The sequence below is a fragment of the Lepisma saccharinum genome, chromosome 5, assembly GCF_977018435.1.
Source record: "Lepisma saccharinum chromosome 5, izLepSacc3.1, whole genome shotgun sequence".
Taxonomy (NCBI): domain Eukaryota; kingdom Metazoa; phylum Arthropoda; class Insecta; order Zygentoma; family Lepismatidae; genus Lepisma; species Lepisma saccharinum.
This window is the reverse complement of record NC_139233.1, coordinates 83,627,035-83,641,544: the sequence shown is the minus strand read 5'-3', so window position 1 is coordinate 83,641,544 and position 14,510 is coordinate 83,627,035. Positions and strand designations below refer to the sequence as shown.

At 38.3% G+C, this 14,510-nt stretch overlaps 2 protein-coding genes across 9 annotated transcripts in view; both read left to right on the top strand.

Moving 5' to 3' along the window:
• LOC145987919 (uncharacterized) overlaps positions 1-14,510 on the top strand; it is a 341,487-nt gene that overhangs the window by 5,508 nt on the left and 321,469 nt on the right. The gene's annotated exons all lie outside the window — the stretch shown is intronic.
• The window catches only part of LOC145987914 (uncharacterized), a 187,698-nt gene that overhangs the window by 78,818 nt on the left and 94,370 nt on the right, over positions 1-14,510 (top strand). For all 8 annotated transcript variants that reach the window (XR_014441696.1, XM_083122724.1, XM_083122728.1 and 5 more), the window contains 3 exons: positions 2,945-3,048; positions 3,658-3,843; positions 12,398-12,463. Coding sequence is in view for 7 of the 8 variants with exons in the window: in XM_083122724.1 (XP_082978850.1) it covers positions 2,945-3,048; positions 3,658-3,843; positions 12,398-12,463 (356 nt within the window). In the remaining variant the exon portion in view is untranslated. The remainder of the gene's footprint in view (positions 1-2,944; positions 3,049-3,657; positions 3,844-12,397; positions 12,464-14,510) is intronic.

Below are 14,510 nucleotides of genomic sequence, written 5' to 3'. Positions count from 1 at the left end.
TATCAATAATTAGATTTTGATTATTACCTAACACTTGGTTTCGGCCTGTAAGCATATATTTAGTTTTCTCTTTGTTAACTTCCAAACCTATCTCTTTAGCAGTTTTGAAAAATATTTTAGCATTATTCTTAATTGTATTCACATCATCCCCCAGTAAGTCTACATCATCTGCATATGCTAACAACTGAGTCACACCATTTAATTTTAGTCCTTTTTAGTTTCTTTACCTTCCTAACAGCATATTCTAAGGCAAAATTAAAGAACAATGGAGATAATGCATCCCCTTTTTTGAACCCATCATGAATTGTAATTTTGTCGGACACATTACCACCACACGAATTTTACTTTCTGTTTCACTGGTGCATACTTTTATAATACTAACAAGCTTCTTAGGTATTCCAAACTCTACTAATATATTATATAATTTCGGCCTCCCCCATGCCGCAGTGGTAGCGTCATTGCCTTGTAATCAAGGGGTCCCGGGTTCGATACCTGGTGGAGGCACAAGTGGTTCGGATCCCACTTTAAACTGTAGGTCCAGTCCCGATTAGCCTTACTGTGCACAAAGTGGACTTAAAACAGCAACTCAAACCAATATTATATAATTTATCTCTTTTGACCGAATCATATGCTTTTTTGAAATCAATGAATAGCTGATGGACATTTTGATTATATTCCCACTATTTTTCAAGTGTCTTGTCTAATGTGAAAAATTTGATCTGTAGTTGATCTGTTACGTTTAAATCCACATTGATATTCATTGAACCGGTTTAAATATCGGATTTTTGCCGATTTCGATACCGATATGTCAATTTCTGCCAATTTTCATACATCTGTAATTGGCTTCGGCACATCCCTAAATTTAACATAATTCCTGCTTTTCTTCATTTCCACTCATGTCCAAAAATAAATCACACAATGTTCATTGTAGGAATGCATGCTGAGATTGGTGAAACAAAAACAGGTTATCATCCAGGATACTTTGACTACAGTATATAAAGATGATTTCCTCTTCATATGTAACATTAAGTGATAACCCCTTACCCAAGTCTACTAAAGCTAGCAGCAAATTGTCAATTAACAGAGTAAATGTAGATCCCATCCAATCATATGTCTAAATTGAGTGTAATAGGCGGCAGGTAAAAGCAGTTATCTGCCACCCTACCCATGAGAGTTCATTGCATGTCTTGCATTTTTGGGGAGAGGAATTCATAATATTACTTCTTTCATGTTAAATTCTTGTTAATACATTATATTCCCCCTCGCAACCAAAAGCCAGATGTGTAGTTGAGTTTCACCCCTCAATAATGACAGTAAAGAAAGGAACACGTGCATAAATTTAAAAGGTAACAGTGTAACCAGAATTGGTGTAGCATAATTCTAATACAGTTTGCAACACTTTATCTGTCTCGAAAAGGCTACAATCTGTCTGGCATGTGCAGGTGAGAAGTCATTAGTCACCTAAGTCCGCAACTGCTATTGACAAGTCACTATGTTCCAGTTTCCTCCACATTCCCTCTTCAATAGGTCACAAGACCAATCCACTAGCCAATAGCACTGACGTCAATCACCTACAAGGAACACAGAATATGAAACTTAATAAAATGGGGCAGTCATTTGGGAGAAGCAGGTAGGTGAATTGACAAAACTGTCACAAAAGAAAACTGATTTCTTGAACTGATTCACACCCCATTCAGCTCATAGCATTCAAACTCTCATATCCAGATTTTTACTTCGAAAGATACCTCAATACTGAAATACTATTTTATTCATATTTCCACGAACATCAAATGAAGATTTACATCTCTCTTTTGAGCCAAAACATTATTGTATTAATTTAACAATGTTTAATGTGCATGATTGATTTTATTTATTTTGCTTTGCTTTTCTGCCACTTTCGACTAATCGCAAATATGAAATTGATCAAGAGACAGTCACTCGCAAAAAACACCCATGCACAGGCCAGGATTCAAACTCAGGCCCCTGATGTCATATTTTGACCTCCATCACGGAGGTCAGCATTAGTCGAACTCATAGGTAGCCTGTATGAATAATTGTGGTAGTCGTGTAGTTCACTAAAATGTATAGTTTTAGCAGTTTTGATACAATTAAAGCTATTTACTGCCAATGCATATTACTCATATTTACTACAACGACGAATTTGTGGATTTACTGCATGTCTTTTCAAACATTTGCGGATAAGGCTAATACCTTTTATTGCTCATTAATATCATTGTTATCCAGAACAGCATCAATGTCAGTTTCTGCGCAGCTCACTATAATATACTTTAACATCTCCAGATAAGCCTGATTCTGTTTGTTATGAAAATACAATTGTGTTTTGTATGCATCAGATTATAATTTTTTTATATTGTCTTATTTTCCTTTAAAACCACAAATTAAAGCAATAATAGTGGCCAGCAAGGGAACCTCAAAGTAGGCTTCACACAAAGTATTTTAAAGTTTGCTGGGGAAAAATGAAATTTACCACAATTAATTATTTAATCCATTGCCAAACATTTCAGTTAAAAATTATAATGTGTTTTTGCATTGACCGTATCTTTGATTAAAGGAGAACTTACTAAAAATACCATCTTAAGATATTGAAATATGTACGTTATGCTAGCAACTGTATTTATAATTCATGAATCAACAGGGAAGAAGAAGAGAAACCTCAAAAATGTACAAAATGAAAAAAAAAAAAAAAAAAAAAATGGCAAAAAATACTAAAAGATGACCTAAAACCCAAAAAAAGGCCAAAAATGTGAAAAAATACAAAATAAAAACAATATTTTCTGGTTTTTAACTGAAGGAAAATGGACTGATATCAGGTTGAACACATGTTTCCAAGGCTCAGAAAAGAAGATAATTTTTCATCAACTTCCGAGCCCTATTGATGAGATTTCATGTCACATATCTTCACATAATTTCTTTTCTCCCTCAGAACTGGATGACCTAGAGAATGCTTGGCCATGCTTTGAGTGCAACAGGAGATTTCCAAGTTCAGAAGATCTTCAGAAACATTTGAATGAACATGATATGGAAAGAGTAAGATTTTACTATAATCATCAAATTATGTAAATTTTAGGAAACATAAAATAGCATGTTTAAGGTTTGTAACAACAGTAAACTGCAAGGGGAACAATTTATGCAATACAAGCAATATGTACATTCATGAAAAATAGATGTAAATGTTTTATTGCATCATGAATTAATGTTAACAATGTATCACATTAGGGTTTACCAAATTCAGTGTACTTATAAAGCACAGGGCTTTGTGTTATGTATAATAATCAACATATATTGTCTAGTTCAGATTGTTAGATACGTTTATGGGATGGAAAGATGCAAGTGATTTATCTTCTAAAGAGATAACTAGAAATAACTTTGTTTCTTTCTTTTAAATTCAGTGCAGATGCTGTTTTAATGTGTAGTTTTTAGAGTATGCAAGATTTTACGTACTAACTCAAAGACGTCAGAAAATTTTTGAAACTTAGGTGAAAAGTGGGATCACCACAATCTCCATTTTTCTATCTACTGTGTCTACTAGTTTTTCTACTCTGGTCTTTTAAATTTATAAATGTTTCATCTTTAAAAAGGTTGGTATCTTGCTAAGAAGGTGGAAATTTTATGTAGTATTTTATATATCATTTATAGGGTGAAGGTGAAGAACCAGTGAAGCCTAAATCAAAGAAATATAATAGACTTGTGAGAAGAAGGGGCATGTCACATTATCCTTTGAAGAAGTACAAGAATGCAATGGAGAAACATACAGAGTCTGCCGATGATGACGACAAGCTAAATAATAGAAAGTACAGAGGATGTTCTCCGAAGCCCATTCAAGTAAGTAGATTAAATATCTGATCTTGGTAAATAATGGTAATTTTACAAATTTTGAGTGGCATTTGGTATAAGAGGCACATGTCAAAAAAAAAAAAGGCCGATCATTTTTACTTGGGACTGGCAACACTGACGAACCTGCACGTGCACGGAAGCATGCTTTAGTATTTTGTGCCTGCAACAGAGGTATATTTCTCAGTGTGGAGGTGCGTACGTGCGAGTAGCAGGAAGTTGAAATGGCTGTAATAGAAAATCCAGCCATATGCGAGGTGAGGTCGGTGATTAGATTTCACAACGCAATAGGACTGAGTGCAGCTGACATTCATTGGGAATTGTGTGCCATTTACGGACCAACAGTAATGAGTGAAGGAAAGGTAAGACAATGGTGCCGACGTTTAAATGTTCATGATGACGAGCAGAGCAGCAGGCCTAGTGTTCAGACACATAACATTGTGCAATGTGTTGATGAGAAAGTGCGATCCAATCGCCGTTTCACCATTACTGATCTAGGCAAGGAGTTTCTTGAAGTGTCTGATAAAACGTTGCACCGAATTGTAACGGATAATCTGGGTTATCGCAAACTGTGTGCGAGGTGGGTGCCAAAAATGTTGACAAACATTCGCAAAGATGAAAGAATGAAATCAGCACGTGATTTTTTGGCCCGGTGGGAGAAGGATGGGGATGACTTGTTTTCTCACATAGTGACTGGAGACGAAACCTGCATATCGTTCGTCACTGGTGAGTCGAAGCAGCAATCCGTGCAATGGTGTCACTCTGGTTCACTAAAACCTAAGAAATTCAAGCAAACATCATCACATTGCAAAATCATGGCAATCGTGTTTTGGGACCAAAAAGCAGCAATCCTCGTGGAATTCCAGGAACTGAGACGAACCATCACAGCAGATGTGTATTGCCAAACACTGTCTAATTTGTGACGTGCCATCCAAAACCGGCAAAGAGGAATGTTACGGTCTGGAATTCTGCTTATTTATGACAACGCCCGCCCACACACAGCTGACCTTACTGTTGCGACAATTCAAAAATTCCGATTGTAACATTTTAATCACCCACCATAAAATCCCGATCTTGCCCCAAGTGATTACTTTCTGTTCCTTCATCTCAAAAAGTGGCTTGCTTCGCAATATCTCGATGATAGTGAAGTTCTCCAGACATCAGTTCTCTATTGGCTGAGATCCCAGGTGGCAGATTTCTATGCAGAGGGTCTATGTAAACTTGTTCCACGGTACGAAAAATGCTTAGAGCGTCATGGTGGCTATGTAGAAAAATAGCCAAGGTATGCACTTGTATAGCATCAAAATAAAAATTTTCTCACTTGATTTTATTCTCTGTAATAACCAATCGGACCTTTTTTTTTTTACATGCCCCTCGTATCTTTGTCCTTTGAATTTCCACCTAATACTAGTAATTGAGGAGGGATTACAGTTCGATCTCCATTTTATGTTCTTCAGGAGACCAAAGTGGAAAAACTGAAAATGTAAAATCTGGGAACATTTTATAGCATTTTGCTGTTTTGGAAGCACGAAGAGTGAATGTATAATGTGTGGAAAATGTAAATTTAGTGAATGTAAAATTGGCGCTCCACTGTAATTACTGAAGTACTTTGGGCCAGTTCAATAGAGAACTAACGTTTGAGCAAATTTGAAACTTGGTTATAGGAAGGTATGAAAAGTAAATAATTGCAGAGGATATAATTTAGCTCCATCCGCAGTCTTTACTCTAACTAAAATGTCCAATCCTGATTGCATGTTCATGGCCTGTACACTTTCTCATGTAATGCATTAACCACGCAACTCTTGACAAAAGATTTTAACTAGGGCTGAGCCGTACCGATACCCTGACTAATTCCAACTGATGCCAAGCCAATACCGATACTTGTATAACTTCAGTTTAAAACTCATTACATTCTATTAAAGACATTAAATAACTCCCAAATTATTTTCATGTAACATCATAGCACTTTAAAATGTCTTGTGACATTTTATGTGAACTTCGTTCTACCCCTAGGGATGCAAAAAAGAAGTAGGTTTCTGAAATGACTAGCCTTTTTAAAGTGTTGCAGTTACACTGAAAAATCAGTGTGTCCCTGTTTTATTTCATGCTCCTGATTTCATGTCCACAACATTCCTGTCGTTTGGATTAACCTAGAGAGGGAGGAAAAGGAAATAAATATATACAAATACAGATATATTTAATGCTCATTCGACCGGCTCTGTACATGCCCTGCTGTCCATTATTCTCTTGTCATTTGCAATAAAAACAAGTCACTAGAGAGTCGGTATCAGCCAGTATTCACACAGAAGGGTAGAGTACAAGATGAAAATTCACAACCCTCCCTCCCACAGCAACTTTCATCTCTTTCCCAAGGACTTCAAAATGGGCCTAGCGTGATAATAATGCTGGTTCTCAAAACATCCACGTTTTAACCCCACGAGTTTGCGAGCAAAAATTGGCAATGAATGGTTTGTTTTATTTCCACAAAGCGTTGACCACACTTCAGTTACATGCCTTGATTGTCACATTTGGGTGTCGTGCTTTCACTTTAGTCCTACTTTTGATGTTGTCATCTGCTTCCCATTTCTCGGAAATGTACATGGAATTCCTGTGCGGGACCACAACCTGTCACAAGGAAGAGTGAACGAACCTTTGAAAAGGACAAATCTTGACAAATTAATTGTTTCTCTTGGTTGCTCTAGCTACTCACCAGAATCACTGTTCTTTTGTGTACATCTCCCCCCCCTTCCCCTTTGATTATGTTGTTTTCATTTCATCATAAGCAGAGCAAAATAAGTGCTGAGCCTTAACATGAACTTCTGCAAGTGCCATATGGAATTTTTGTTGACCCTTTGAAGGACCAAAACATCGGAAAATTATTGGCGTGTATCAGTAAATAAATTCCAACTGATACTTTTTGATACCAAAACCACTGGTATCAGCTGATCCTGATACATCACTATCTTCTCAGCCCTATTTATAACTATATCCCTTAATTAAAGAAATGTGGTATGGATCACCAGATATTGCCAACATGTTTTAAAAGACACTGAAAAATTCCACGAATAAAATAAAAATTATGAAATTATTTGATGTTTGACCTTTAGCAGATGGAACCTCGTGCGCCTGTAAAGCTTCTCCGGATGGAAATTTTTCAAGTGTGTGTGTGCCTTTCAAACTTGCTGTGGGGAAAAAAGAAAGGAAGGGGAAAAATCCTTTAACATTGGTTTTGTTTTTCTTCAGAATTACAGGGCTTTTAGTGGAGGTGAAATTTATACATTGTGGCTCCTAATAATTAGCATTAGTCCTCCTCCTTGCCCGTGCAGTCTAAGGTGCTGTGCTTTGGACTCCGACTGCAGAACGGCATTGGTTCGAGTCTGCCTGGGTTTAGTCTGGGTTTTTTGCCTGTGTATAGAACCGTTGTATAGAACCGTTGGCAACCCACCATCGTGAGGAAATTGGTCAGCTATGAGTGAGTTGCGTAACCCGGTTTCGGAAATGTCCTATATCGGCTGAGTGTTCAACGTGGTAGTATTGTGGGAGGGAGACTTGCAGTCGGGAGATAGGCCAAGGCCCTTACAGGGCCGTTGAGCCACGGGTTGTTATTGTCATTATTATTATTAGGGAAGAAGAAGACATTTGAAATCTTTCAAATGAATTCAGAGTGGCCACCACATAGCTTGAAGTGAAAATATGTAGTATGTAGCAATGGTACATTTCCACAACCAAATATATACATACTTCTTGTAACAAAACAATAATATATATATATATATATATATATATATATATATATATATATATATAAGGTAAAAGGTATATTTGATTTTTACTTAGCCCTTTTGGCCCTCCTTGCTTTTATCCATTATATATATATAAAACACAGGAATAGGGTTAGAAATGGTGCCAGAAGGGCGGATAAATACAAATAATGAAGGAGACAGTAAACACTTACCACACGAATAGAAATAATTCAATATTTCGCGATCTGAGTCGCATTTTCAAGAAGGTAGATAAAAGATCGACGACACTGTGAGTAGAGGCACAGAATCAGAATCTATTTGTGTGGTAAGTGTTTACTGTCTCCTTCATTATTTGTGTGTGTGTGTGTTTGTGTGTGTATATATATATATATATATATATAAAGGTGGCCGCGGTGGCTCAGTCGGTAACGCGTCTGACTACCATGCTAAAGGTCCCGGGTTCGATCCCCGGCCGGTTCAAATCCGGGAACTTTTCTAACGGTGGAAGCGGCCCCGGCGCCCACCCAGTGTCGAATAACATGGGTACCTGGGGGAAACCCTGGGGGGTAAAGGCGGTCAGGGGCGTGATGCTGATCACATCACCCCCACTCACGACCGGATCAAGAAAGTGTGGGGCGTTACCCCCACACCCCCTATACGCCTTCATGGTGTGGTGCTATGCACAGGGGAACACTTTACCTTTTATATATATATATATATATATATATATATATAATGGATAAAAGCAAGGAGGGCCAAAAGGGCTAAGTAAAAATCAAATAAGGTAAAAGGAAACACTCACCGGACAGTAGGAAAATTCAAAATTTTCGCTAATTTATAGCATCATCGGTGTGAGAAGAAACAGAAGACGGAACCGGAAGTTGGGGTCCTGCAGAGTTGCCAGGTCCCCATTGAAGAAGAAGGGGTGCGTAGAACGATGACGAAACAGTGTTTTTTTCGTTCTACGCACCGCTTCTTCTTCAATGGGGACCTGGCAACTCTGCAGGACCCCAACTTCCGGTTCCGTCTTCTGTTTCTTCTCACACCGATGATGCTATAAATTAGCGAAAATTTTGAATTTTCCTACTGTCCGGTGAGTGTTTCCTTTTACCTTATTTGATTTATATATATATATATATATATATATATATATATATATATATATATATATATATATATATATATATATATATATATATACACACACACAGGAATAGGATCAGAAAAGGTGCCAGAAGGGCAGATAAACACTAATGATGAAGGAGACAGTAAACACTTACCACACGAAGAGAAATTATTCTATATTTCGCGATCTATGTTGCATTTTCAAGTTGAAGAAGAAAGATCGGCGTTACTAAGAGAAGAGGCACAGAATACTGACCGTAGCGTCTCTACGATCAGTGTTGCCAGAAACAGTTGATAGATGACGAGAAGTACTTTCACCAGTGTTTACTGTAAGGCGGGTGGGTAATTTTGGGGAGGAGACGAAAGGGTTACTGATATTGGCTAGGTTGAGTCCGGGGGGTATAGTGGTGTGCATGCCTGTTATGTAGGCCCTTTCCCAGCCTGCGGAAAGATGTGTCAGAGCAGGGGGGTAAAAGATGGATGATGGCAACACGGAAGCAGTTATTGAAGGTGGTGTTATGGCTGTTGGTGTGGATGGCAACAGTGAAATCGGAGTTTTCGCGAAACCTCCACCCCCTTGAACCTAAGGATTAATAATCACCGTTCCTCCACCCAAAACTCCGATTGCCTATATCGGCTGATACCGATAGAGTACCGATTAATCGGTCCCATCCCTAATATATATATATATATATATATATATATATTGATAAGAGGAACAGCTTACAGAAAGAATTTCTGGAATTTTGCTATGTGCCCTATGGATGCTGAATGGACCAAATTTGGAGGGAAGCATGACAAAAGACCAGTCTTGATGATATGTAATGTCGGTTCCCCAAATTTGAAATAAAAGCCATAATTTCGGAAAATTTTGAAAATTGGTCCTTCTCCCCCCCTACCCCCCTCCCAGGTCCGCACTGGACTCCTAATTGTCTTGCGTTGTTAAAGTGTTCTGTTGTTTTCATTAATGCATGTAAAAGTGAAATATATGAGGAAAATGCATTGGTTGAAGTGTTACCACGCCATGAAGGCGTATAGGGGGTGTGGGGGTAACGCCCCACACTTTCTTGATCTGGTCGTGAGTGGAAGTGATGTGATCAGCATCACGCCCCTGACCGCCTTTACCCCCCAGGGTTTCCCCCAGGTACCCATGTTATTCGACGCTGGGTGGGCGCCGGGGCCGCTTCCATCGTTAGAAAAGTTCCCGGATTTGAACCGGCCGGGGATCGAACCCAGGACCTTGAGCATGGTAGTCAGACACGTTACCGACTGAGCCACCGCGGCAACTGAAGTGTTATAGCCCTTTTTATAAAGTCTATCTCATAATACGAAAAGGGTAACCAAGGACTTTTTCAAACGTGTCTTGTTTATAATTGTAACAATATATATATATAAAAACACAGGAAAAGGATCAGAAAAGGTGCCAGAAGGGCGGATAAACACTAATGAAGAAGGAGACAGTAAACACCACACGAAGAGAAATTATTCAATATTTCGCGATCTATGTCGCATTTTCAAGTTGAAGAAGAAAGATCGGCATTACTAAGAGAAGAGGCACAGAATACTGACCGTAGCGTCTCTACGATCAGTGTTGCCAGAAACAGTTGATAGATGACGAGAAGTACTTTCACCAGTGTTTACTGTAAGGCGGGTGGGTAATTTTGGGGAGGAGAGGAAAGGGTTACTGCTTGGCTAGGTTGAGTCCGGGGGGTATAGTGGCGTGCATGCCTGTTATGTAGGCCCTTTCCCAGCGCCTGCGGAAAGATGTGTCAGAGCGGGGGGGTAAAAGATGGATGATGGCAACACGGAAGCAGTTATTGAAGGTGGTGTTATGGCTGTTGGTGTGGATGGCAACAGTGAAATCAGAGTTTTGGGTGGAGGAACGGTGATTATTAATCCTTAGGTTCAAGGGGATGGAGGTTTCGCCTATGTAGAAGTTGCCGCAGATTTGACAGATGAGGGTGTAAATTAGGTTGGATGAGTGGCAGGTGCCCTTAGGGTGAAGGGTGAACTCGCCTGCCGCTGTGGGGATCGGGAGGGTGGGGGAGGTGATGAGTATGGGGCAGGTCTTGAATCTGGGTTTGTTGCACCTGTGAGCTGGGGGGAGTGGTATGGATGGGGTGGAAGTGTTCCGGACCAAGATGTTTTTGAGGTTGGGGGGGGCGACGGAAGACGACCCTGGGTTTATCCCGAAAGATGTCCCTGGTATCAGGATCACTCTGCAGGATGGGGAGGAGGGAGTGGAGGGTATGTCTGATTTTCATGATATGGGGGTGGTATTGGGTGATATTGGATATATATATATATATTGTTTTGTATTCCACATATGTCATATCTTCATACACATACTAATGAACAAGAAAGACAGAACTGAAATAGCATGTGTAGTTTTGAAGGCATAGCACATTAATTGCTGCCACATGGTGCTGGTACATAGGTGTACCAGCCAGCCTAAGATATATACTGGCAGTGGTACACATGACTGCTAAAGGTTGGTTACCATATTTACTCATGTATAATGCATACTTTTTTTTTTCCAATATTTTTGCCCCCATAAACTGTGATGCATATTATGCATGGAATAATTCAGACCGCCAACAAGAAACCACACACGTTTTCACTGTGTATAACATGTATATATCAACATTTGCAAATACAAAGTACCAAATTGGATTTCTTTAGTTATAATAATTTTAAAAAATAAACACTTTAAAAATGAAATGACCATTTCCCATGATTTTTCACATTGAGTATGCACCTTCCGTCACACGGGATGTGTATCAGCGGTATTTGTTGGGTGAGAAGTAATGGAAAATAACTTTTTTAGTGCTGCAAATCCCATAACATAATTTTGATCACACTTTCTTCTATTACAGAATAAACAAGGTGGTTACAGAAGTGAAAGCTTTGGGATGCTAAACACAGTGGTGGGAGGAGGGGGAGGTGGCATAAGTTGGAGACTCATTGCATACACAAGTTTATATTCTCCTCTTGCCCCATAGCAAAGGTGTTATGTCATTCACTCGTGATCAGCATAGCAACAGCTTTATAACCTACAACTAAGAAAGCCATTTCTTGAACCTGAATTGTACTGTACATTATATACAAGATGTAATTGTTTGTCACTTTTCCTCATCACAATCAGGGTGCACATTATATGTACATGCACGCTCAGTGTACTTGCGGAAATATGGTATATGGTGTTGTTACTGTGCTTATGCACACATAACATGCACAAGGTTTTTTTTTTTTTTCATAGGGAAATGAAGCATTCGACTTTGCTCTGTGATGCAAAATGTTTCTCACATGAGAGATACCAAATGTTACAACTCCCATGTGCACTCTATCTCTGCCAGAATCCCCACAGCTTTACTTGGTGAAGCAAAACATTCTGATATAAGATGAAGAATCATGGGAAACAGTAATTGTCAGAATTTTTCATGTATAATGTGCACCATAATGTTTTACACTAAAATGTTCGTAAAAAGTGCATTTTATGCATGCCTAAATACAGTAATTATATTTCTTAGGTTGGTGCATTCTGAACATTAACTATGGTATACTCATAATTTGAAATGTTACAGTGTAACCTTGATTATACACTTAATTTAGAGGCTTGTGGCTAGAATTGTAAAATGAATCCACTGTATATGAAGTAACTGAAAATTTTGTTACAGGATTACATAGATGGTGGTGAAAATGGGTTTGTAGATGATCTTGAAGAAGCCGAAGATGATTTTAAGGTGAGATGTAGTACAACAATGTTGACAGAAAATTTTGTTGTAGCTTCTGTGGATGAAGATTTTGCCATTTTTACACAAATTTCACACTTATTCTTCACCACCTACTGGATGTCTGTAGCATCAAATATCACGATACATAAATAGAATAGAATAGAATAAAGAAAGAAACAGTATATTAAAGTAATGCCTAAAAGTTTTATGTTTCAAAATTGATCTCCATCAATCATTAGGAAAACAAAACAACTTCTTACCAACTCATACTTTATTGAAACTAACTTCCTTTATCTGAAGATACAACTGAGAATGGAAGAAATATTGAATTTTCAATGTTATTGTGGGATGGGTTTCTGCATTTATCTAAGTTTTTAACAGATACGAATGCTTGGAACTTTATGACTTGCTTCTTTTTATAAATAAATTCTTCTATGCAATGAAACAGTTGAACTATACTAGTATTTCTCTTGAAGCAAAGTTAATACTGCATCCAAATAGAAATGGGTTCTAAGTTGTGTAAATTGTGGTGAAATCTGATTGACAAAGCAGATCATTTGGCATCATTGCTCCGGTTGTGCCTTTTTCAAGTTAAAACAACAAGCAAATAAAATAGAAGTAGTATTACAAGCACGTCAGAAAATGGAAGAGGATACGATCAAAATTGTGGATAATGAAATTCATTGGCAAGTTGATAATCCATTATAGAAACAGACAAAATCACTACATATTTCGTGTTCATGATGAGCATGGTAAACATAGTTTTAATATTGTATGTAATGTAATGTAATGTAATATTCCATATTTCCGCATTCCAAATTTAATTGTTACGATGCCACGGGTCCCAGGTTTGAATCCCAGCCTGGACATGGGTGTTCTTTGTGTGTGTTCCTTCATTACTTTCATCATATCATTGCTCATCTTCATCATCGTGATTAGCCAATAATGGCAGAAAAGGGATGCTAAATTACAAAATTACAAAAATCAAATCAAATTAGAAAAGGTTATGGTGTCTGGGGGAACGGAGATTGTAATGTGTCACTGCTTTGTTAATGAAGGAAGTGATCATTCAAAATTAATTGGAAGAAACTACTAAATTTGCAGTGTGCAAATAAGGAACATCACCTATACATTACAGTCAACTCTCGATACAACGACCTTTCACAGTTCCCAGGAAAAGGGTCGTTGTTTCGAAGGGGTCGTTATTGGAATTTGCACCAATTTTCAGCTTAAACGGAGCTCAAACGGACATAAAGATGCCTAGAAGATGGTAACACCATGTATCCTGGTAGTTATACAACCTGTTATGCACATCACACGTGTTGTGAGAAGGAAAATAGAACATGAAAACGTTTTCATAAACAAGGATTTAAAATAATGTTACTTTCTTTCAATTGTACACAGTCGTTGCTCTCCCAGGAAATTCTTACAATTCTAGTTCATGAGAAACCCGTTTGTACTGAGACCTATGGAAAGGAAAACTCTCTCTCGCTTATTGCAAGCGAAACTCGAAGAATCTTTACACCAGTCAGACTGGTGCCAGCAAAAGTTGGAAGATATCTGGCAGAATGAATGTTGGATTTTATCCGGGTCTACTGGAGCATTATCTGTTACAAGATTCACTGGTAAGATTAGATCTCTCAGGAGAAACAACACAACCTTTCTAGGAGAAAAAAAAAGGCGGGGCTGTAAATTTCGTTCTGGTTCGGCAGTGCAAAATACATCGTGAAAAAGCTCACAATTCCTTTGCTTCAACCAACTTCATTCACCCCCCCCCCCCCTCTCCCCCATTCAAGGGAGCAGTCCAAACTCCTTCCTTGACTTGCATTATAATCCAGCAAGAAAAAGGAAACGTGCAACTTGCGATCTGTTTTCACCCAATGCGTATTCTAGGACACGTCATTAAACAGCGTCGCAATCGATAATCATTCGGGTTTGGAATTGAATTTCACTTTAAACTGTATAGTTAGTCCCAATAAGCATCAGCATAAAATGAACTTAAAACAAGCTTTATGAAACTGCGCATTTTCACATATCAAAATGTTAGATGTTATTT